The 26926-nt window shown below is 38.0% G+C and overlaps 1 protein-coding gene and 1 long non-coding RNA gene across 4 annotated transcripts in view; one reads left to right on the top strand and one right to left on the bottom strand.

Annotated features, from left to right (window-relative positions):
- LOC142150866 (uncharacterized) overlaps positions 1–18038 on the bottom strand; it is a 28575-nt gene extending 10537 nt beyond the window's left edge. The window contains exon 1 of the long non-coding RNA XR_012691102.1: positions 17969–18038. This is a non-coding gene — a long non-coding RNA (uncharacterized LOC142150866). The remainder of the gene's footprint in view (positions 1–17968) is intronic.
- On the top strand, positions 138–25710 carry MISP (mitotic spindle positioning). Of its 3 annotated transcripts, XR_012691101.1 has the most exons (6): positions 138–307; positions 6630–8730; positions 8887–9044; positions 11603–11745; positions 20835–20873; positions 23076–23118. XR_012691101.1 is itself a non-coding variant. In XM_075206021.1 (5 exons), exons 1-5 carry the CDS (start codon positions 245–247, stop codon positions 23163–23165), a joined length of 2451 nt encoding a protein of 816 aa, XP_075062122.1. In that variant the 5' UTR covers positions 138–244; the 3' UTR covers positions 23166–25710. The 3 variants fall into 3 exon arrangements, 2 of the variants coding, with proteins under 2 accessions (XP_075062122.1, XP_075062130.1); XM_075206021.1 differs by lacking the exon at positions 11603–11745 and having other exon boundaries at positions 23076–25710; XM_075206029.1 differs by lacking the exons at positions 20835–20873; positions 23076–23118 and having other exon boundaries at positions 11603–12220.
- The last annotated feature ends 1216 nt before the right edge of the window (positions 25711–26926 follow it).

Raw genomic sequence — 26926 nt, 5'->3', positions numbered from 1 at the left:
TTATTGTCAGAAGGTATGTGCAATGTGTGTTTTATTCTTCTTTTTTACAAGGACACTCGTATGGGATGTATCTGTCAGTAAGTGTGCATAAGTTCATTGCTCTTTCTCCGCCTTTTTTCATTCTGAGATCTCTTCTGTAGGACTGACAGACACCTCCCTGCCGCTGCTCCTGTCATATCCTGATATCCAGTACGGAGACTTCAGGAACCCCTGACTCCTAGTTAGTGGTGTGTGCAGACTCAGGATGTTCAAATACCCTGCTCCATGGCAGGTGCTGTGCAGCAATTTAGAGAAGAGGGGGGAGCAGGTAAGTGGAAGACAATGATGTGATGTGTGTTGGCAATGACTGTGGATATTACTAACAATTAGTATGGTGCCAGACGGTACACGTAAAACATGTCTTATAAACAAAGACTAAGGACTAGATTTACTAAGCTGCGGGTTTGAAAAAGTGGGGATGTTGCCTATAGCAACCAATCAGATTCTAGCTTTCATTTATTTAGTACTTTCTGCAAAATGACAGCCAGAATCTGATTGGTTGCTATAGGCAACATCCCCACTTTTTCAAACCCGCAGCTTAGTAAATCTAGCCCTAAGTGTACTGCTAGCTAGACGCTATTGGATAATTAATTAATAATTAATAATTAATTAATAATCAACATTGACAATCACTGTCATACTCTGCTCCAGCATTACCCCATTCTTGGCATACTCGTCTATTTATGTGTTCATAATAGAACCCTCATTCTGCTGCCCTCCCAAATTTGAAAACAAACAGACTGCGCCTTACACACCATCTCTGACACTATTGCCTCTAGGACCCTCCTCTGCCCTGGGTGTGGCACCATTATGATCCCTGGACTTTTCCAGCTAGTCCCTAATCATACACATCTTGCTGGTTCAGAGTAGAGAGCGTGGGTACAGGACAAAAACACAAGTGTCCCAGGACTGAAAGGTGAGAAATAAAAAGCAACACGGGGCAGCAATATAATTGGGGTGTAGAGAGACAGAGTATGGGAAACTGGACAAAGAGGTTATAAGGGCAGAGGAATCTAAAGGACAGGGGGATATGGGCAGAGAGGACATGGACTGTGAATTGTGCAGAAGGCACTGGAGTGAGTACGTTCATACTGTTCTAGCTAAACACGTGAAAAAAGATTATCTGAGAATGATGCATTTGGTGGTCATTTCTGGGGAAGTGCACTAAAATAAGCAAGTTTAAAGACATATATGTCCTTTTGGAATTTACAACAATAAGTTTACAATCCAAGTGTATGACATGTATTAATATTTAAAAATGTGTTATGTAGTTGTCATATCTTTGTATTACTGTGTATGAGGAATTATCAAACCAGTTCCTAGTTGAGGACTTTAGAACATCTATATTTAGCCCAAGATGTGTTATTATTATATATAGTCATGTTACTGCTTTTGCGTTGGCATCTTCTAATACTATGGCATTAACGGTTTAATTAGGACATGTTTGCGTTCCATTATTCATGCACTGCAAGTATGTGGGAATTTAAATACACATGAGCCTGCTTGAATGTGTGTGTCTCCAGTTTGCACGTCTGTATTTAGCTGTTTGTATAGTTTATATGTGCCTGTTTTCATATGTGTGCAGTCAGCGTGTTTATAAGATGCTCAGTTGTGAAATTCTTAGAATTATCAGTAATTTGTGTTATCAGCAGCCTCCAGCAGTACTGGACCGTTCCAGACCTTAACCCCACCTCCCTGCTTAACCTTAGGACACTACACAACTAAACACACAAATAGCACCATGTTGTCTCATACTCCATATCTATCGTGTTTGCTTGCACTGCATTGTGTTTACTAGAAGGTGAATGCTGATTGACTACTTGACAATATTGTCATCAATAATTTTCCCTTGAAAATAAGCAGAACCACAATACTTCTCACAAACACAATTCACCCAAGTAATTTTGCCACCCCAGAGTACCGTTCCTTTTGAGTCTGAGGATAATTTTAAACTGGGCAGAACAAGCAGGGTGACATTTCGTATTTCTCTTAATAAATGAAAATATACTTGAAAAGCTTTTAGATACCACATATAAATTGCCCACCACTAATCGAAAAATAAAGTTTTTGCTAAATGCGTTGCTTTTTTTTCTAGCTACATTTTTTGTTTTGTAAGTCATTAACTTGGCTAAAAAGCACAAAGGGAAACTGGAAAGAAAACCATTAATGTACTAATTAAAAGTTACAGTGTGTCATGTACAGGCCAATAAATTAAAGTAATCTCAAAGTGACACCTCCTTTAACAATAAATAGGATATATTGTACTTAATATTCACTATCAAGGGGTATATTTACTAAATTGCGGGTTTGAAAAAGTGGAGAAGTTGCCTATAGCAACCAATCAGATTCTAGCTGTCATTTTGTAGAATGTACTATATAAATGACAGCTAGAATCTGATTGGTTGCTATAGGCAACATCTTCACTTTTTCAGACCTGCAGTTTAGTAAATATATCCCCAAGTCTCGAAAAGCCACAGCTCACTCTGTAAACCCAGACATAGATCAACCATTAGGCAACTTAGACTCTCGTCTGGGCACAGTGGGCATTGAAGGGCCTAGATTTAATAAACGGAGGAAGGAAGAGCAGGGGCTTACTGGGCTGTGAGGCCGTCTCATAGTGGGCTACTTTGGGCTGGGTCACTGGGCTACTTCCATTTTTTTCTTAAAATGTTCCTAATAGGCAGCTGAGCCGAGTCTCGCTCCCCCCAGGCCAAAATTTGTCAGCCAACCCCAAACTATTATCTTGTCTTGGGCCCCATGGGGCCTTAATCAGTCTATAATATACTTCCATACTGCTTTCTAAGTAAGGGCAATTGTCCCCTACTGTTCCATTCCCTAAGATGGGAAATATTTATATTACCTCAATCTCTGAACAAATTCCTTTCACAAAAAATACTTTAATGTAAACCTCTCTACAACAATATACACATTTACTCACAAATAGGCACTGTTATATCCATGTATTAGAAATCATATTTTATAAACACTGTCTAAGTTAAGTGTCATGGAGTTTTAATCTAATAAGAAATTTCCCCTAATGGCTGCACTGAGAATCTGCTGTTCAGTGCAACCCTGCACTATAGATTTGTTTTTCTGTCAAGTATAGTATTTAACACTATAATTTTAAAAGTCAATATAACTGTAATAAATGCTCTGGGGCGCTATCTGTGTGGAGATATTTTATGTTCTCCTCATATTCCTCCCACACTCCAAAAACATATTGATAGTTTAATTGGCCTCTGATGAAATTGACTTTAGTGTGTTTTTGTAGTAGAGAATTTAGTTTATAAGGGACTGATTCATCAATGCATGTATCTGCCAATTTTGAGTGTATCATTCGCAAAATCACTCTGCATATGCCCAAAACCGGTAGATACGTCAGTGAACGCAGCAAATGGGCGTTTTGCTTTTGTCAATGTACAGTAGGGGTTTGCTAAACTCAAATGCACGCAGCCACGTCCAAAGCAAGCGTTAAGCTCCTCAGCGTTACTTGTTTTTCTGCCGCATCTCTTGCGCCAGCAACAAAGCTAGTCTGAGCAGCATTGATGACAGTAATGTATGCATGCATTAACATGTGTTTGCAATAAGGAGCAACTGTAATAATGTATTCTATATTTAGTAGACATTAACAGCATACTAATAAAAGTATTTCATGAGAAAAAATAACTATATATATATATATAGTTACTGTTTGATCATTAATGACTTTATTATTAAAATGTGCCATCAATTATATATATATATATATATACATTAGAGATAATTTTAGCGCTTTTTATGCTTTTTATGCTTTTTTAAAAAAAATCAGAGCCCAAAACCCAAAATCAGAGCCGAAACCTTTCGTGGGGTGTTTTGGCAAAACAAATCAGAACCCAAAATCTCAAGCTAATCAGAACCCAAAACCCAAACCCTAAAACCCCAAAAGTGGCCGGTGCACACCCTTAATATACATATACATATATATATATATATATATATATATATCACAATACAAGATATAAATATGGCGCTTATAGCATAAACCAGTATGCAAATTGCAGTCCAACATAAAAGTCTATATTCTTCTCAAAAGTACACTACCCATGTACAGGTGGCCGCCAATCATCCTTACGCCAAGCGTTGTAGCATGGAAATACCTGTAAAGAAAAGATGGAGGAGGAGGCGCACAATAGTGTAGTACAATAATATAAATGGAATCATACACGAATCCAAAGTGGGACTTTAGCACCAGTGAAAAAGGAAACCAGAGACCGTAATGGAGCACCCAAGTGAGCCAAATGGGAATAAAACAGGGGTATAATAGATAATAGGCCCCTCAGCATAAATTATGGGTCACCCAATCCAAATCCCTGTTCTCAGGGATTTCTACAAACTACCTGTTCACCTGCATCATCCGTGTTATCTGCCTTCCGCATCTCTGTGCAATCTCTGTGCTATATCTACACCATCCGATTTTGCTCTCTCACCGCCTGGTTTCCGGAGGATTGGCAGCCACCTGCAAGTTGGATCTCTGCCTTATGATCTGGTAATGAAGAGAATGTGACCTGATCGTGTTGCTGTATGGAATAATACTACAGATAAGCGGAAAAGTACATACACCTATACAGATTTGGATTGGGTGACCCATAATTTATGCTGAGGGGCCTATTATCTATTATACCCCTGTTTTATTCCCATTTGGCTCACTTGGGTGCTGCATTACGGTCTCTGGTTTCCTTTTTCACTGGTGCTAAAGTCCCACTTTGGATTCGTGTATGATTCCATTTATATTATTGTACTACACTATTGTGCGCCTCCTCCTCCATCTTTTCTTTACATATATATATATATATTTAAATAAAAAAAATAATCTGCGTGTTCTTTGGCAGATGTATAATCCACATTGGTATTGGACGTATCCTGCAGTGTCTTGTGTAGTGGAGCACAGCAGACCTGTGCCCCATATTAAACAGCGCATGTGCGCAGATTGCGCTCACTATGCATGCCTTAATGAATGAGGCCCTAATTTTCACTTGTCACAGGGACTGATATAAATGATTAAACATTCTCTGTAACGTGCTTTGTCATATGTTGTTGCTATATAAATAAATGTTTATAATAATATCATGGGTTGTTTTTGGAAAAGCAGAGGAATCTGTGTTAAAGACTTATCTAATTTTATGAATTTTTCTCTTGTCAAGAGATTCTTGAAAACCTTCACTCTGATAAGACTGACTGCCATAATTATTAACTAAGTTAAATAAAAGGATTTAGAATGAGGTAGTATATTACAACTTTGAATATAGATACTTTGATCACTTGGAAAGAATTTATGGCAGAAGAATTTATTACCCTGTTACTGAATGGCATTAATTTGCTAGTCTAACTAGCTGCTTAAAGAGTCAACACAATATAGCACTGTAGCACATTGCAGAACAACAGAAAAAAAGTTGTATTAGTAGCAACAAGCTCTGCAACATAAGCTTATTTATCCATGGATTGTATAATAAGCAGGAACCAATATACTGTTAATACCGCACGGTGGACATGCTATCACAAAACTAATGACAACATTAAAGAATATTCCCATGGAGAAAGTCTAATTGTATAAATGATAATAACTACATATGATAATCAGTGTACCTAAGATATGGTAGAGTGATTGTATGTAAAGATATCAGCGATACTGATCTGCAATTAAAATATTATCAATACATATCAAGAGTATACTGTCCCTAATAGTGGACTCATATATAGATCCACTTATAAGTGAAAAGTGTCAAAAACTATAAAAACTAGATATTTCAGCACAGGCAGGGTATGGCAAGCATAAGAGTATCTTTTCAAATTGTAACATTATTTTCACAACATACTTAATAACATGACTTGCTCCTATTGTGAAGAATATTATCTGTATAGATTGTAAACATATATAAGAAAATGAATTTCTGTGAGATAATACATAATTTTAAGGGATCAGACAAAATTCACTTGAGAGCCACATGAGTTAATAGGAATATGCATATAAAATGTATGTGATAAAAAAAAACTTGCAATTAGTGACAATATGATACATTAAATGATTGAGAGAATACATGATTAAGTAAGATTAATAATACAGTTTAATTTGAATAAATAAAACCCAATCCCAATCGATTTTTCCCTGATATTTTAATTTAATTTAATATTTCGCTTTAGTAAAAGGTTAAAGAATATCCAAATAAAATATTAATAGTTTTAATTCTTATTGGGTTATCACTTTATAGGGGCACCTCTTATAAGTGCTTTAGATTTGCCTGTTGTGTTTCTTTAATAACTACTCATTATTCGAGTATACTGAGATTCATAGGGTGTGCCCTACATAATGAGTAATCTTTTCTTTAACCCTTTTGTATGATTTTAGTTATTCAAGGGAGCACCTGAAAGGAAAGAAAGATAATATAAATATATATTGCTTTCAATCAGCTGTTGTAAGATAAATTGGGAGAAGTGAAATTAGTCTAATACCCACCAGTGTAGAAGGGCATAAATGTTGGCTCTATGTATGATAAGCAGGACAGAAGTAATGGTTGTTGCTTTAGCTAATGGTATACTTTGATTTCCTGCATCAGGTATCGGTGAATGAAGAAGGAGGGGGTCAAAACCTTTTACATTCTGAGCTCCTAATAGACAACACAAATGAGCAAGATGTCACAGACTCTTCAAAGTTTCAAGTATTAATTTCATCAGAATACCAGAATAGTTACTCAAGTGAAGCTCCGTCACATAAACATATTGAAATAGAGGAAATAAAGGTGATAGTTGAACCTGAAGCACAGACAAAGAGTGAATCTAAGTGGCAAGAAACAGACATACATGCAACTAAAGAGGAAATTTATATACCCGAAGAACAGCAGCCAAACATTACTGACTCGGAGAATTCCACTTCTCCAGTGTCAACAATGGATAGAGTGACCAGAAGCCTGATCTTCTCCAGACCCTCAGGCAAAAGTATTGATGGGTCCCAGGAAAATTTGATGAATTCAACCACTGAAGATAATCAAGTGTCAGAGAAGAGTAGGCATGTGTGGGATCCTAAAGTAGACCGTCAGCTAAAAGTGTTGAGGGAAGAAGAACGGTTTGAAATACGCTCACGTCGTCCTGAGAATAGCCCAACCAAGCTATTTGCAGATAGTAATGGAGAAGATGATGAAAAAGCCAAGATGCGGTCAAATAAAATTACTCCAGGAAAAGCATGGGAGCTTGAGAATGAAAGGAGAGACATTATAAGAAAACAAGGTCAACGTAAAAGTTTGGACACAGAAAACCTGTTTGACACAAGAGATGAAATAGGTGTCTCAGTATCAGATATAGATCTTAATGGAGCAGGCAGTGGCCAAAACACAACAGATGTGGACACAGAACAGATAAATTTTGAAGCTGCCAGACAGCAGTTTGTAATGTTGGAGAAGAAGAGGAAAAGTCTCCCTATTACACCACGCCTTTATCCCAGGTCTTTTCGCCAGTCTTCTTACTCTCTTAATGATAGTGATGATAGTTTAGAGTTTTCAAAGGTGAAAGATACCTTTAGAACAGAACAGGACGTGAAACCTCAAAAGGACATGTCTTCTGTAACCCAAGCAATGACTGAAATAGAGGAAAGGCCCAGTCTGGTCCGTAAACAATTCTTTAGGGAGTTATCTGTAGACAGTGTGGATACTGAGAAAGAGGAGAAACCAAGTGAGATTTACAGAGAAGAGCCTACCCAGAAGTTACCAGAAGAAGAGGAAATTATTCCAAACCCCAGTGATGAGACGCCTATTGAAAGGGAAATCCGTCTAGCAATGCAAAGAGAGGAAAGTTTAAGAAAAGAGAGGGGAATTCAGAGCTTAGGGGAAACCAAAGAGATGATAGAAATACTCAAAAATCCAGTGCTATCTATTTCTTCAGATTCACAACTAGAAAGAAGGGGTAAAGACAGGGCTCGCACAGCTTTCTTCCTACAAAGAGAGATTGAAAAAGAAGTTCAGAGAGAAGCTGATCTAAAAAGTGAAGGCAAAGTGGCTGGATTGTATGATAAAGGAAATGCGCAAGAGCTAGATGAGCGCAGGAAGCTGTTTGAGCAGCCAGATGAAATACCTGTACAACCACTGAAAGGAACCACCAAAATACTCTCAACAGATTTCACAGATAACACAAAAGAGAATATAGCCCAGGCTGATTTGGGGCAGAATAGTGAAATAAAAAACTGGCAAGTTCGGGACGCTCCTCAACCCTACAGTGTAAGAGCCAACTGGAAACCAAAGTCACTCAACACCTATAGAAGCAGAAGGCTCAGTGCAGACAATATTCTAGATTTAAAGATACCTACAGAAACTCTTTCAGAAAAGGAAGCTTCAGAGGAAACATTTGTACTAAGCAAAGAGAATTTTCATGTTCAGCCTTACAAATTCAGTCAACACGTACAAAAGGATGAGGGAAAAGATGAAAATGACCATAAGATGGAAAGAACAAGAGATAGCTCAAGCCATGGTAAACCGTTCAATACAAGGCTAAAGTATTCACTTTCTAATGTGATTGAGCAAGAGATTCAGCAAACATTAGAGCGGGATCGGGAGTTGCAAGATCAGAGGAGAAAAACTGAACTTCCTCCTGTAACTATAGCTACAGGCAATCAACCAACCACTCCACACAATGGACCCAAACAGTACGGCAGACAATCACTGACCTCAGGTAAACAGATTTCACTTTTAAGTGTAAGCTTGAATCATGTTGTGATTATGGTCCTTTAGTTTTGCTTGGTTTAACAATGTATAATGGGCAATTTTAAAACATTATATAACCCTAACATTATATGTAAAATATATTCAGTTTATTGCTTTCTCATAGGTGTTTCAAGTTCATGGTCTCCTGCACCTTGGAGAGGGACTACAGGCAGTATGTCATCTTCTAATATTTCACCGGTACAAATGTTCAGACCAATGAGTTACCCCAAGTTTGTAGATTCTGAATCAGATGAAGATAGGCTAAGAAGACGTGATAACTGGGTAAGTGCTTTGTCTTTGTGAAGCAATACTTTAAATACTTGCAACAGAAACAATGCATTGTGTGGTATAAAGACATAAAACTGTAGAAAAGGCAAAATAGAAGTGAAAGGAATAGCGAAGAAGAAGGTTTAAAGTAATCAGAATGAAAAGTGATTAGTCCTATACATGTTTCCTGTTGCCCTGCATGATATAATTATGATTGAACAGCTTATTGGGAATATTTCCTGGGTATTGGCCCTCTATTGCTTCCTGTGATGGGCAGGCAGACAGCTTCATGTGAAATCACCAATATATGAATATTATACAACACTATGCAATTGCTCTAACAGAAAATATAGTAGAAAAGGGGGCCACTTAGTGCTCAGGGTAACAATACAAAAACTGTTAGATTGAATTTAAAGTGACTGTATACTCAGTAATTCATGTGATTAAATGAGGTGAACACCAACAAATGACTAATGAACAAAAATTTTGCACCAGAAACGCAAGTGGCTTCTTGAAGCCTGATATGTACAATCTTAAAATTCCATGGATATCTATGTGAAATCTACTAAATAATTTATTAACAGTGATATAATGCAAAGTGATGAACACAGTTCAGGGACAATATTTTCCTTCGTCAGGAGTGCATAAGGTTTTATGTCTGTGTCTGTCTGTGTGTGCATTAGAGAATTTAGACTGTAATCTCGAATGGGGCAGGGATTGATGTGAATGACAAATATTCTCTGTACAGCGCTGCAGAATTGGAAGCACTATATAAATAAACGATGATGATGATTATCCATCAGTTATATTTATCATTACCCTCTGCACTAAGTGGCTACTTTTTCTTTTATAGCTATTTGTAAAACCAATGGTTATGTCTATGGCAAGGGAAGTACCAAGACAATAATAAAAGTTTGAATGAGTTCCATCCCAACAAGTCACTCACCAGCTCTTTTGACTTCCTTAAGTCACAACATTCTTTTCTTAACATTTTTATTAACAATTTTTCAAAATGTACAGTTGGTGATAATATCAATTAATGTAACATTCTTGTACAATCTTAATTTTATATATGCAAAATTGACAAAGTATTTTAAAAATGTTATTTTGCTATTCTCTTATTACATATAAGTGTGCTTAAAAAATATAATTGTCCAACAGTATTCTTTATTATTTGAGCATTCATCAAAATACAGTATTTATAAATATTAAATTATCATACATTATAAAATGTCCTCTATGTGCCCTTGGCATAAATTTTGCCTTTAAATAGTATAAATCAGGGTACCCAATTTTTTGCAAACTGTTTAAGTGTATATGTAAATTATTCAACTAATTTCTGCAATTTCAAAGTCTTTTTTTCATTGTGCAATTAAATGATAGTGTAGCTTTTAGGATGCCATGTATTTTGAAACATTTTGACAAATCTTGTGTGTTGAGCATTATACAAGGTTTACTGGTAACCAAAATTGTCAGATCAACTATATCTAATTTTTGCGGAGCCAGGCACTAATCAATTACTTAGTGTCTGACTCTGATCACTACTCATGTGCTTCTTGTTACTTTCACCTGTGATTCCATAAGAAGATCTGGAAAAAAACATACTTTATTATGAAAATTGGGTTAATCTACCCTACCATAAAATGTAATCTCTTTTTACTACCCAACGTACACAGTGACTAGAAATGGATGTCAGTCAGCTGTGGTAAGCAACGCACCATCAGACTTGGGTTGACAATGACAGTCTAACAGTTCCTCTATGGGCCAGGAACAAATCGATTCCAAAGACATTGTAACCTGTGTGCTGAGTTCCCTTAGTCAATGTCTCTGGGGATTACCTTGAGGAACCCTATATGACTACTGCTAGAAACCGTAATGTAACTGCTTATTATATCCAAAACATACCAGATCTAATAGTGTTAGCAAAGTAAAGCCAAATGTTTGAACATCATACAGAATCATAGTACCCATTAATCCTCCAGACCACCCACAAGTTTTCATCTTTCCACCCTATAGAGGAGAAGGTGGGATTAAATGTACAAAATAAGTATATATTTTGCAAATAGAACACCTACCCTATTTCTAACCATTAATTATATAGACTCTCTATGTACCCATTTATGGAGACCTTTAATATGTTGGGGGATAAGCATATGTGGTTCCCTTTCTACCCATGGCCCAGACTGTAGCAGACACAAAGATGGACTTATGATCAAAAAAATAAAAAATGTTCTGGACTTTATAATGGAGTCAGAGATAATATAAATTGAAAATGTTGGTATTTCTATATTCAAGTTAGCTGGTTGCAAGAAACTGCGTCAAAGTAAATTGCATTGAAGAGTCATGGAAAAGCATGCTTTTATCTATCAATAATGGTAATGGTTAAATGTTACAAAAAGAAAGTCCTATATGGTTGAAATTAAAAACCCTCTAGTCTTGAAAGGGTTAAACCACATAGTTTATATGAAGCATGCCACTACATTTCTTTGCATTAAAAGAGCCAATCTAATGTTAAATAAACATGTACAACTGTAAAATGTAACTGAACACTGTATGCTTTTCTCTTCAATTAGTAGAGGAAATTTCCCAGTGTTTCATATTCCCACATGGCATCCTGGACCCAAGAATGTCTGAGTTGATGGGTGGAGAACCAAGAAGGCATTAACATCTACCAGCTGCACTTTATATGTATAGAGAAAGGAAGATACCAATGGATGTAATGGTTTTCAAGAAGGGGACAAATGAGGATGTGGAAAAACAAGTAGTAATCTGTATGTACTCAAGTACTCCATTCAGTTCTGGTTCAAAGCATCGTACAAAATCATCTTCAGTTTTTTTGAAAATGTAGTCATTGTTTCCTACAAACAATATTCAATTTGGACTAACCACAAATGGAGTAAATGACCACATAAAAGTTTCTCCTTTTTTAATGTTGGTGGACAAATCACAGGTCTGACCACTCTCCCACACCTAAGCCTAACAAATGCCCTGGTGGATAAGGGGATGCATGTAGAGGGGAAGCATGTAATGTACCCAATTAATGATCAAATCAAATAATATGTCAATATCTATATTTCTAGTGACATTTCACATTTAATTTAGTAAAATTATTTAATTTACATGCATGCTTAAATAATGTTTCAATTAATGCAAAATAGTATGTATATCTATGTTGTATCACTGACACCTAAACATGTCCATTTCATAGCAAAATAATAATAAATTAATAAAAAAAAACAAATACATATATTCTGTTCATTTAAATGTAAATTCTAAGTTAAGTAGAACTATTATTTTTTTACATTATTACAATAATGGTACAAATAAACAACAAGTAATACAATATGTATGAAAGCATATTATTATATACCAAATGCATTTGTTTACTTATGTACTAATCTGCAAGCACAGTACATTTTGGCTGAAGCTTGTATTAGATTCCTGAGATGTAAAGAAAGAAGACTGGTTTCATAATCTACATTCATGCTTAAAAAAAAGGCAAAAGTAGATAAAACATTTAGATAACATAACATAACAACACAGCATAACATAATATAATGTAGGGCATTTTAATGGGGGTGATCACTCAAAAAAGGGTGCAGAACAGTATAAGAATATTGTAGAGTTATGTAGTTGGTCCTCCAATTGTGAGTGGAACGACCCAGCCCTAATGTAGGGTGGGTCTTTCTGAACATATCAAAGATTCACTGGTTCAATACCCAGTGCCAGAGACATTTAAATCCGTCATCTATCAAAATTAATAGACATTATATAAGGTACGTTGCCAAGGAAAGGAATACTTCACTGGGCTCTTTTCCTATTCTACAACAGCCCAATAAGGAGGTTCCTAAACCAATCCAAATTGATACCTTCTGACTTACCACTGAAGAGAATACTAGGAGGTGAAGCCTTGGATTGTGCCTATATTGTGGTAATAAGGCACATCTTGACCGTGAGTGTCCAAATAAGTCAAAACACTCCAGGACCTAGGTAAATATAGGAAGATTTCCCTAGGACCATCTAGCTATAAGGTTACTAACTCTCTTCAGATTACAGTTAAGTTGTCCTTTGCTTTCAAATGTTTTCATTAGTCTGCCCTTGTGGATAGTGGAGGTAGGAAAGTGGAACCAGGATATAATCCAAGAATTTAAGTTAACCTGTCTCTTGGAAAGCCCATTCTCCATTTCCGGATGAGATGGTAACCTGCTTGCTGGAGGTTCTATTAGATTAAAAGTGACCCCTCTCACGTTGCAGGTGGGACTCCTTCATTCGGAGGTCAAATGTTTTTGTGTGATACAATCTCCTAGTTATCCTATCATTCTGGGGGGTTTCTGATTGTTCCAGCACAACCAGCTGATTGATTCGACAACTAATCAAATTATTCATTATGGAGAAGCTTGTCCTGACTCATGCCTCTCCCTACCTGTAGGGCATTCCCCTACTGTCACTCCATTTAATTTGTTATTTGTTCCCAAAAGACTGAGTCAACCGGTCCGAGTGGAATCTCATGAAAATAAGATAGCAGGTCATGCTGGTGTCTATAAGACTATTAGTATTTTGTCTAGTTTGATGTGATTTCCTACGATTAAGAAGGATATCAAGAAATTTTGTGATGCTTACCCGGTCTGTGCTCAAAACAAGAATCATAGAAGACAACCTGTTCTTATGTGCTCTTATGCCACTTCCAATTCCAGACAAGCCGTGGTCATCCATCTCAATGGATTTTCTTATGGACCTACCCTCTTCTAAGGGATTTACTACCATATGGGTGGTAGTGGACCGCTTTAGTAAAATGGACCATTTCACTCCTCTTCCTGGTTTGTCTCATTGTTTGTCCAAAATTATGTTAAATTACTAGGGGCAGCACGGTAACTAAGTGGTTAGCACTTCTGCCTCACAGCGCTGGGGTCATGAGTTAAATTCCTGACCATGGCCTTATCTATGTGGAGTTTGTATGTTCTCCCTGTGTTTGTGTAGGTTTACTCCGGGTGCTCCGGTTTCCTCCCACACTCCAAAAACATACTAGTAGGTTAATTGGCTGCTATCAAAATTGACCTAGTCTCTCTCTCTCTCTCTCTCTCTCTCTGTCTGTCTGTGTATGTTAGGGAATTTAGACTGTAAGCTCCAATGGGGCAGGGACTGATGTGAATGAGTTCTCTGTACAGCAGTGTGGAATCACTGGCGCTATATAAATAGATGATGATGATGAGGGGTTCAGCTAATATTGCTTTCGACAGGTGATCTCCATTTATTTTAATTCTGTTCTATGCTTGGTTTCAACCTAAGTTTTTATTCAGCATATCATCCATAAACCAATGGTTAGACAGAAGGAGTTGGGGATAAGGTGTGATGTCTAACAGAAACAATAGCAGTCATCAGATAAACTTGGGCTAAACACACTTATGCTTTTAAGCTTGTTAGAAAGCTAAACTATGTATGTTTTCAGTTGAATCTTCTAAGTAAGGATCCCTATAACTTTTCTTAATTCATTATTCAAGCCATATTTAAACATTAAAAAACTTTCACAAGATGTACCCTCAGAAAATCCAGTATTGGGGACCCTTTACAAGTCTTCGAATGAGGGATAATGTTAAGATAGTGGGCGCTGCTGTAAGTCGATCTGTTTGCCTAGCAATGGCAAACAGACATCCTGGACCAAACAGGCGGCAGTGGGCACCTCCTGAGCTGGTTGCCAAACTTTACTAATTTAATCGGACAGCAGAAGCATTTTCCAAAAATCTTACATAAAAGAATGCTTAGTAACTTTCTCTTTTTTTCTATTAACTTAGTAAGTTAAGTTGGCCCATTCGACACCATGCTTGGACAGAAAGAGCCTGCTCCACCTGTGCTTGGGCCAGCCCCTGCCCTGACTCCCCACAGAAGTACTGTACAGTGTGTTAGCGGTGGGCATCAAGCCTGTTGCCTAGTAACTGCAACCAGCAACTTGGACCAATCAGGCAGCAGAGGGCATCACTTCGCTCTGAGCGGTTGCTTAGCAATGGCAGCCAGCTTCCTTTCGCTGTGTTGCCGGCGTCTAGCCAGGTGCTAATCTCATTCATTAGAGCTTTCTGCACTAGTGTTATTAATTAGGCTGAGCTCTCTCTTATTAGCATTTAAAAACCCATTCCTTTATATAACCTGTGCTCGTGATACTTCACTCTTAACAAGCGTGCTGTGTCTGCATATTATTTTGATTATTATTATTATTATTATTATTTTTATTGTTTTTATTATTAATCTGCTGTTGTGACCTGGACCATGTAATGGGCTCTGCATCTTTCTCCTACCTTTGACCTCAGCTTGGTTTGGACTTGTTTTTCACTACTGCCTACCCTGACCTCATCCTGATTACCAGACTTGCTATTGATCTCTGCCCTCGCTGATATCAGCCTAATTATTAGACTTTGCCCACCACCTGGCTCTTTCCATCCTGTCCACCCTACTTAGCAATATCTCACTTATTAAGCCCCTAGTACCACAAGTTGAGACCAGGGGCAACCGAGCTCTGAAACATATTGTATGCCTTGCATAGGGTGCTGCTATAGGCGAACACTTAGTGAAACAGTTCTAGGGGTTTTATTAATTCAATCAATAATTTTAAAGACCCAAGACGTCCTGTGAAAAATAATTGGGGGCTAGCTACTTAGTTGCTAAAAAAAAAGTCTAATAAGCACAATTCTGTCTCTGGCCCAGTAATGTCTTACTCTGACAACAGACTCTTGTTACTAAAAGCAAATGTGTGCTATATTCAGTAACTAGTGACTCACTGACTGTAAATATAATCCCATGTTTGCTTGGGTGCGTTGTAGCAGTATTTTCTGCATACATCCTCCATAGTATTATTATTAGCACTGTTTAATTCGGTCTCTCCAACCTAAGGCTTCTGTGGGTTTAAGTCAGCAAATAGGTGTATGCTGATTTGATAACAGAACAGATGTAGTGCAGATGCAGTAGCTGACATGGTACACAGTTTTCACTGATAGGTCATCTTTGTTGGGCAAATAAATTACATATTTATTTATAGTCACAATACAGTATTTTAACTGTGTTGTTCAAATATATTGCAGCACAAATCATGATATTCAACATTATTTTTGCAGGAGAAATAACTTGTCACTGTAAAACTGTGTAGCATAACTTCCTTTGGCTCAAGAGCTAAAACTCACATGTTGTGGGTCTATCGCTGTATCCAAATTGTTACCTCCTATGCTTTAGCTTGAGAGTAAATTATTTTTGTTCATGTCTAATACATAATATTCTCATTAGGGCACTCCCACACCCTTTTGCTCAACTGTGACTATCACACAGGCAATGAGTGACTGTTTTTGCCTCACTTAGGTATTTCTTCTCTGCTGTCATACTGGGTTTTATCTCCTTCTCTATCTTAAACATGATCTTGGGAATGTAACTTTACCCTATCTCTCATTCCCCCTGCACTTGTGATCTCTCTATCTCAGGGCTCAATCACAATGCAATCACAAGCTCAAAACTAGATTTGACACCTTAACAGAACTCAGAATACGTCTTACTCATTCCACTTCTGAAAACAGACTCCTCTTTCCACACCACTCATTCCAAAGCTGAACTCTTTAACTCCTCCCTCAAGAATTGTCACTCTCCTTTACACTTCCAGGGGCACTACATAGTCTGACAAAATATTAACTGGCTATCCTTAAACTACAGGGGCAAACGCAGGATTTGTAGAGGGGGGTTTCCACACCACGCCGTCAGTGGGCGTGACCAGCATGCATGGAGGTGTGGCTATAATTTTAGACAGTGCTTGGCTGCTCTCCAACTCTTCCTATCCCCAAAATATACATGGGCAATGCTGCGTGCACTACTGTTAGGTGCATGCAGCTCTCCCTTTTCAAGCAGAACTGTTTGAAGTGGGAGCAGGGTCCAGCCACTTCTATTATACAGTGCCCCAGGCTTGGGGGGGGGGGGGGGGGTTTCCAGGCACTAGGGAACCCCCCCTAGTTTGCCTATGAACTAGAAAACTTAAGGACAGCAACTATTTAAACCCAGACATGTTGGCATTCCTTGACCTACTTAGTGTACCAGATCAATGCTAATGGGTCTATTCATTAAACTGTGAAATGCCTTATACCTGGCTTCACTCTGGATATCAAGCGGTTACCACTGGAGGTGCATGCGCATGTCCCCTGAGACTGGTCTGGCGAAGCGGTAAGTTAAGTCTTAACGCTCTGGTTCAGTATCGTAAAGGAAGCTGAGTATTGCTCAGCAAAATGCTATTGATAAATTGTGCCGATAACAGATTTTCTAACACTCTTTTGAGTGGTCATAGAAAATCATTGTTGCATATTGAGAAATATGGATGAGTGGTTACTTGTTTATCTAGAGGTCATTGAAAGATGCATTGCCTGCTGGAGGTGAATGGCAGGTCTTGAGATTTTGTATGTTGTAATTGGGATATTTCTGAGTTTTGATATGTTTTCAGCATAGGGACTTTAGCATTAATAGAGCCCTCTGCCAAACATATTCCAGAAGCCTACAGAGGTACTGTGGATGTTAATAAATATTGCATCATGAAGAACAAATGTTGAGAGGAGGATTGGCCTCAAATAATATCTTTGATCTGGAAAAGCTGAAGCAAGCATACATGTAATGGGTGTAAACATCCTAAGAAAAAGCAGAAGTGTATGTTAACTCTTTCTCTCTATGATTGCGTATGTGAGGAAGAGAAACGTAAGCACTGAAACGTAATTACTGTAAGAGGAAATTAAATAACCAAAAAAAACCCACAAAACATATACACGCACATTTATATATATATATATATATATATATATATATATATATACATACAGATCTTCTGTATACTCAAAACGCAGTCAAAACATCACATAGGATAGATTTATTACCCACATGCCCGACAGGCAACATAATATAAATGTCACACATTGAGGTCTTAGCCGCACTTACCATATCCGCCGCTGTCATATCACGGCTATCTGGGTCCCTCCTGGTTGCCTGCAGCATTCCAGTCCATCACATCTCTGTTTATAAACAAACACATACTGTTTGTTCTGCTGCATGGGTGTGGCCATCTTGGATGCAGTCAAGTGATCATTCCAGACCAACCAGATTCAGCAGCTGTAATCACATGAACTGTGCAGTCAATCTATGTTTGGAACATCCTATTTAAAGCTGCTGCTGAGATCTGTTCATTGCCAGAACAACACACTTCTCTCCTGAGGATAGTTCTTGGCCCCAGGTTCCAGTTGTTTCTGCACTGTTCCTGATTCCCTGTCTTATAAAAAGAGATCACCTTCTTGGTACATCCTGCAATACCTACTATATATCACTTTGCAAGTATCCTGCATTCTAAAGTGCATATCTTCTTTCAAGCATCCTGCATTACCTGGAGTTCATCATTCTGCATGTAATTTGCACTTCCAAGCTGCTCATCTTCCTGCAATATTCTACATTCAGCAAGAGCACTTACCTCAGTAAGAACTTTGCACCATCCAATATATATTCTGCAGTACCAGTGACTTTACCGGTATCACCTGTTCTGTTCCTACGACAGGTTCTGATTTCTAGGGCTTATTTCCAGTTCCGTGTATCTGGCCGTGGGTTCCAGGTCTGTGGCTGCCACTCAGTCCTGAGTTCGCCATTCCATGTCATGGTTCTGAGTTCCTAGTCCCTGTCTCCAATTCCAGTTCGTTCTGTTTTCAGTTCCCGGGTGTTTCCTATCTGAGTTATTATAAGTGGGTTCCAATCCCATGTGCCTGGCCACAGGAGCCGGGATTGAGTTCCCAAAAACAGTTCAAGTCAGTTATTACGCCGGATTCTAGTCCAGTACTCAGGCACATACTCTGGTCTTTATACCCCTATACTGCTTGTGCTACTCTGAGGACACTACATAAGAATAGAGATCATCAAGGCCTCTAGGTTCTGTTTCTGTCCTGCTCCAGCTAGGCCCAAGGGTCCCGAATCGGATCGAGAAATACAGACGACTGTGACAATATAATGCCGTGTGGTAGCCACAGGCGACCACCAATACTTGGCACATGTAGTCAGCTACCAATAATGGCATTGGTATAAATTACAGACAGCACAATCACAGTAGAAACCCCTAAAATTGCCACTATAGTGACATTTCTAGGTACTACAAGAGATATAGCCACAGATGTCACTAGGGGAATATGGAATATAATGCAGATTTATAGGTGAGCTGGGTGCAGAGGAGGCAGGACATCATAGCAACTGCACCCCCCTCACCCAGTATAGGTATGTCCCTGAATAGGCCCATATATGTTACAGTAAGCTGGGAAACAGGATCATCATCATCATCATTTATTTATATAGTGCTAGCATATTCCGTAGCGCTTTACAATTGGGGACAAACACAGTAAACTAATAAACAAACTGGGTAAAACAGACGAAGAGGTGAGAAGCTTACAACCTATGTAGGATTGCTATCTGTGTAGGTTTCAGTTCATTGTTCAGGTTTTAGTGATATTGAAAACTATATACTGGAAATGATGCATTTATGACTAAAAGTAATATCTTATTAAATGGAGCAAAAACCAGTCTCAACATTGGGGGGGGTTACCGAGTGAGTAGCATATGAGTAACATGTTGTGAATTTCCTCCTGTGGTTTGTCATGGTAGAGATGGGAGAACTGATTAGAATGCAATAAAATAACAACCTGATAAACAGGAAGAGATAAGATAAAAGATTCAAAGGCAATCATCAGTGAATGCCTTAGTGTCCAATCCTAACCTTTTGTTGGTGTTATCATGAGCAAGAGATGAAAACCCCTGCTGGGGAAGTTATACCACAAAACAGTGCACGTGGCTGTTCAAAGTACAAAGGAATATACTGTTTAACCACATTGCTGGGGAATTGCAAATGAATTAGCCTATATTTGCACTTTATTCAGTGACTGAGTTGCAACACTTCACAGTTTGGTCTCACATGAACAAGAGGAACAGCAAAGACTATTTACAAGATATGCAGGTCTATTTCTCTAAATTAATTTTTGAAAGTAAAATGTTTCTTTCATGAAGAGGCAACCTGGATTTTAGCAACTCAAGTTGATGTCAGGACACCATGTTGTTTTGCCTTCTCTATGTGAAAAGGATTTACAAGCTTTTGAGGAGAGTAATTATACTTTACACCTTTCTGTACAGAGCACTCAATCTTTTTACATAGGATGAGATTTCCAAATTTTCTATAATGTTTGGTATGCTTCTATGGGAACAATAATATTTTCAAATGAAGGTCATGCTCTAAGCATCAGCAGATGACAAACTCTGCACCTCTTATTGATCTCAACTGGGTAATTATATGACCTCTTTTTTTGGCTATTATCACAACACTGCATGTCTCAAGAACACACAATACAATACATTGGTCACACAATACAATCCTGCTGCTCACAGTGTACTATTTGGCCAAACATCTAGGTAGCCAGAGATCTGTTCAGGCTTTTCTGGGGCTGTTAGAGCAGTCAGAAGATGACAAAAGAGGTCATCTTCCAACCACATTTACCAACAAGTCCAAAAATGATCTGATCAATTTTGATCTGATTATTTTCAGCCTGCTACATTTTTTTAATAGTGCACGGAGTGAAGACTGAATTTGCATGTATACAATTCACATGGGAAAGGCCATGCAATTTTCCAGCAGGACTTTTAGAGAGCTTAAATGCTGCATCTCACTTGTGGACATTCAGCTAGGCAAGTTGGACATGTGTCATAATAGGTTTTCTAGGTATGAATGTCATTTAAGCTGATCTACACAGCTAAAAAGTCTGTTTATTCTGTCTCTTTTAGTATGCTGGCATTGACCCAAGAGATGATGTCAACACAGAGGTAAAGATGGCAATTCATGTGTGTGTGCAGATTCACTAGCAATGTAAAACTGGCAAGAATTTCATCTAATGTGGAACTGTATTCAAATCAAACATGTTTTACTTTTATATATTTTATTGTGCAGCTGAAATGGATTAAAGGGTAGCTGGATAGTTGTTATTTCAATTCACATTTCTGATTATATCCAGCGCTACTTTGTGATACAGTTGCATATTATCCTTTGTGCTTTGAATAGAGTATGGGGGCCCAATGTGTTTTCATTGCCCTGGAAAACATTGGCCTGAATGTACACATAGCACTTGTGTACACATTGTTATGTAATGTTTCAATGTAAGGACTTGAATAATGCAGTTTATATATCAATCTTCAAAAATGCACTCTCCATTAGTTTTAAACAGTTGCCTATATTCACATAATTTTGCATATGTGAGAATTGATACTAGATTCTTGCCTTTCATCATCAGTCAGCGAGCTTCATGTATTTCTTTTGCAGTGCTCATTAAGTGACCATGCTCCATCCAGTGTTCTTCAATAGTACTGCAAATAATATAAGCATTCTATCTTAAAAGAGTCCACAGTAATTTGATCGGGTCAGATATGTTTATACAAATTACAAAGAGCGCACCCATATACACTAAAATAAAATGCTCAGTGGTGCTTTGCATATATTTGTATATCTTATAAAAGTGGTGATACTAAATTATTGATCAGGAACTCAAAAGCTTTAACTAACAAAGCAAAAAAAAATGGTTCAAAAAAAATAATGTAATTTTTAAAATCACACAATAAAACAGTGCCAACAGTTTCTAAAGCAATGGCCCCTTAATAGCATTCTCCCACAGTCTGTGCAGGTACATCATGGCTTGTCAGGGGTTAAAAGTCTATATTCTGTGATGTCCCTATTCTGGTGGTTATATTTTGTTTTGATTATACAGCATTATTACAATGCAGAACCCATATTCTGGTGACCACATTACAATGCTGAAGCCATGTTCTGGTGACCACATTACAATGCAGAACCTATATTCTGGTGGGTGGGGTACGTGTTCCCAAACATGACAATGACAACAACGATGACAACGACTTCAGAATGGCATTGCCGCCTTAAAACCGGAAATCTGACTCTGACCAATGGAAATGACAAGATAAAGAGTCGCTGCCCTTTTCTCCAGTCGCATGTTTTACCTCTCGGATATAACAAGTGTCAGGTATACTGGGCATCTAAATTATGGTATGTCTTTATTTCATCTATGACGTATTTATAGCAATCACTGTTTTTAAGTGGTTGTCATCATTGCCGGCATTGTTATGTTTGGGAAATCAACTACCACTGATTCTGGTGACCACATGCAGAACCCATGTTCTGGTGACCACAGTATAATGTAGAACCCATATTCTGGTCACCAATTACAATGCAGAACCCATTTTTTGATGACCACATTACAATGCAGAGCCCATATGCTGGTGACCACAGTATAATGCAGAACAAATATGCTGGTGACCACATTACAATACAGAACCCATATTCTGGTGACCACATTACAATGTAGAACCCATATTCTGGTGACCACATTACAATGCAGAACCCATATTCTGGTGACCACAGTATAATGTAGAACCCATGTTCTGGTGACCACATTACAATGCAGAACCCATGTTCTGGTGACCACAGTATAATGCAGAAGCCATACTCTGGTGACCACATTATAATGCAAATAATGAGTTCTAATTAATACTTCAACACTGCTCAACACAATTTTCACCATCTATCTCATGACAGAGGCAGATTTGATCATACAATAAATATTTTATTTACTTTACTCATAAAACTAGGTTTCATGGTGCAAAGGCATCTGGCCTATATATATTGCTTTCTCCCATGATCAATAGATATATATGAATTGCATAGAAACACTGCATACAATCGGGATGCTGTTTTCTTTATCTGTATATACTGGATATTATCCTCAGTATCTGTTCCATGAGTGTGTGTGTGTTTCTGTATGTCTGTTTGTGTGTTCCATGTACTGTGTGTGTGTGTGTGTGTGTGTGTGTGTGTCATTAGTAAATATGTCTTAGTGTTTCTGTAGGTAAGTAGGTTAGTAAATTATGTCCAAGCTGCTTTATTCATATAATTAGTCATTTTGGTACACTATTGTAGAATTGTATTCTGAAATTCCTTGGTTTCATTGCCTCTTTCAGATTGTGGAGTCCACCCGTGTAATTCGGCACAAAAACACAATGGCACTACGCTGGGAGGCTGGTCTATACTCCAATGATCCACATGATTAAATCCAGAACACTGAGAGAGTCTGGGCTTTGTTGTGCAGTACAAGTTTAACATTGCCATTTTTTCCATGTGTGTTGCTTGTTTCCCCAATCCACTGCCCAAGGGACAGATGTATTGCTATACTTGTCAAGCCTTTACCATTTAAATTTCATAGGATAATAATATGACTGAAGTGTCAGTGTTGCAATGATACATGAGAAAATCAACCCTTTAAGTATGTTATATGTTGTTCCAATTAATAGACTGACTTGTTACCCTGTATCAGGATGAGTGACCTCTCATATCTACCAGCCTAGTTTACAATGAACTATTTGAATTCATGAAATTCACTGTTGATAAAGTGAAACTGAATTCAAAAACAGAAAAAAACATATATTTTAAAACATAGTTTAAGGGATAATTATTTAGCACTTTAGAGGTATAGTCCTATGTGTGATCTATGTATTGAGAGAAAAGATAAATACAATTTTAATGGTGTAATCAGAGAAATGATCTAATTACATAATGTCGGATATGTTGCTGCTAGTTGGTTAGTTACTTTATTGGTATAAGATTTAACTTGCCATGTGGTATGCAATTTAACAGATATATATATATATATATATATACCTAAGCAACTAGTGGACTAAGCTGTTCTGATATTTCAATAAAAAGCAAAATAATACAGTTTATCCTCACATACAACATATATATTCAGAATTAGTTCTAAACTTCTAATAAGTGTGTGACCTTCAATGAGTGAGACTTTTATGCAATAATCCAGTCTGCTAGAGACTATGTTGTGTATAATTTAACATGCATCTGTCATTTCCAAATAGATATTTGATTCAACAAGTAAAGATTTGACTAGATGATTGTGTGTTAAAAGCAGAGAGGAACTGTTGCAATTACCATTTGTCCCCCATTGCCCATTGACCCATTGCCCCCTCTCTCAAAGGGTAATTTATCAACTGCAACATGTTTGGACCAGCAGTGCTTCTTTATGTGTGCTATGCATCTGTTTCTACAGCTGCATGCCAACTTTGCGTTCCTATCAACTGCTCCTGAAAAATCATTCTCACCTAGCTTTATAGATACCATAAAATGCACATGGTGGAAAGAGTGAATCGTCACTGCAAAGTCAAACCTACTGATCTTTAATGGCCATGCCCTTAGTTCAGTTAAACTTAAACACTTTTATCCTAAAAACGTTTGATTTAGCTTACAGTACAGCAAATATAAAATATAAGAGTGAGAGTACATAGGAAATGTCTTTATTACATATTACTTTTATGTTTTGGAAGCTTGACTTTACATTGCCCCAATTGTGTCTAGAGCACCTGGATGGTGCAAGAGGAGTTCTTTCAAAAGTTTAATATGACAACTGATCTCTCTAAAAAATCAATTCCTTTTGGCAGGGAGAAAAACGCTAAATGCTCTCCCTCAAAGCAGGAAATGGTCCTGTAAATGCTCCCTCTCCACCCCTTTAATCATGCTGGTTTAAAAGTATATGCACACGTGTGCTTAATCTGTAATCAGCAAGGAACACCTCTTTAGCCACCAACTCTTCCTATTGGCAAGTGTAAACTGCTGTAGATGTCAACAGGGCTGCCATCAGAAACTCTGGGGCCCAGTACTAATTAATCTGGCAGGAGCCCCCCATACATGCCTCCTCCCTCTGCGCCATATATGCACCCCCCTCCCCAATCACAGTAGACTTCCCCCTCCCCCCAATAATAGTAAATGACCCCTCCCCCCCCAATCACAGTAAATATCCCGCTCTCATTTATCCCCCCTCCAATCACAATAAATGTCCCCCTCTCCCATCTCCCCCTCCAATCACAGAAAGTGTCCCCCTCTCCTATCCCCACCTCCAATCACAGTAAGTGTCCCTCTCTCCTATCCCCCCTCCAATCACAGTAAGTGTCCACCTCTCCTACCCCCCCCCCTCCAATCACAGTAAGTGTCCCCATCTCCTATCTACTCCTCCCCTATGAAATGAATGCTCATTTAACTTACCTTCTCCTCCGTGATGCAGCTGCTCCCGGTCACTGATAGGCTGGGAGCGCGGTGCACAGTGATGACGTAATCGCACCACGCATTCCCAGCCTATCAGAGCCTGCGAGCAGCAGCATCGTGGAGGAGAAGGGATCCAGTCGGTCACACTAAGGGACCTGTACAGTCTTCTCCTGGACAGAAGGTTTGCCTGGGCCTCCTAGTCTGTCCGGCCCCTCACAGCTGTACCGACCGTACCCTCTAATTGCGGCCCTGGATGTCAATATTTGTCTGTAGGTCTATGAGCGAGAGTGTGACATTGCAGAAGACCATTTGTGTGGTGTTTTAAATTTTTTTAGTTTGTAAATTATCTTTTCTGATTTACATACTGGAGCACTTGGCATTAGGGAGGAAATGCCAGTAAGAAAAGGAGATACAGATTCTAAAATGTAAATAATTAAAAACTAAGCGTTTATAGAACTAAATGTAAGCATTATGTACAGATAGGTTTGTTTTTTTAAATCAGAAAATGTTAATTTATTGTGACAGGTGCACTTTAATAAAATAACTACATTTGAAAAAAAAATGCATGATCTTGATTATATTTATTGCTTTATAAAATGATGTTCTTTGTTTTTAATATGTTCAACCTTTTTTTCTTTAAGTTTGCATGTACCATTATTATTGTTAAGAGGTTGTTTGTTAAAATGTATGAATGCACAGAAAAAACAAGTTCCATCTCTACAGTAGAATACCACATTTCAGGCATTATCTACCTTAATCATTAATGTAAAGTATATCTCATATTGAGAATGCCTTCCATTTTATAAGCTGGAAGGGTCTTATAAAGTGTATAATTAACTTTTTTTTAAAAAAAAGTTCTTGACCATTATACCACCTGACACAGCCTCTATTTTTCCTATACAGGAATAACTTTACTCTACAGTCTCCCACTATCACCTACTCAATACTCAATGAACTAATGCAGAAATAGGTGGATATTGATGGTGATCCACACTGACCACGTGTGCTGTCTTCTGCTATAAGTGTATAAAGGAGCACACCAGTGACTAGAAGAAGAGTGTACAGAGAAAGGAAAGTATACAGTGATTTCCTTTATAGCCGGGTCGCATAGATACAAATCAGCTAAGAAAATAAAGTTCTTTTGTTTTTTTCTCACTTTTCACCCTGCCATCCCTTACATTGTGCCCCCCGAGGAAAGGTAGAGGACCTTTCCTCATGGCAGAAATGCCCTCGTGATAGATCTTGTTTAGCAAAGATGTCTCAGGTTATGCTAAAATATGCAAGTCTGACTATCATAGGAACAAATTTTCATTTGTTTTGTTAGAATAATTGCTCATCATAGCCTTTCAATTGTTGCTTTCCTCTTTTGACATTCAGATCAAGGCTTTTCAAATTTTGAGCATTCATCTGTTTGGGAATAAACCTTGCCATGCTTTCTGGCAGCATGAGAGCAAAATACAAATTATTTGCATTATTTGTTGATTATTCATTTCTTAAAGTCTCTGAAGCTTTATACTGACCAAAGAATTGAAAACACCACTAAATTTCAAACACAAGTTTATCCTATGTAGAAAAGTATCTTGCAAAATGTATAAGGGTTCATTTAGGGTTGGACTAGGGGCAGGCTGGGCTGGGGGGGGGATGGGGCCGGGTGCATCTGTCCCCTTGCTGGTCCCATTGTGGGCTACCTTGGGCTGGGTCATTGGGCCACCATCAATTTTTTTCCTTTAAAATGTTCCTAATAGGCTGCTGAGTCGAGTCTGCC

This window comes from Mixophyes fleayi, chromosome 1 (genome assembly GCF_038048845.1).
Source record: "Mixophyes fleayi isolate aMixFle1 chromosome 1, aMixFle1.hap1, whole genome shotgun sequence".
NCBI classification, from domain to species: Eukaryota; Metazoa; Chordata; class Amphibia; order Anura; family Limnodynastidae; genus Mixophyes; species Mixophyes fleayi.
The sequence above is the reverse complement of the archived record's forward strand: the minus strand, read 5'-3'. Positions and strand labels throughout refer to the sequence as shown.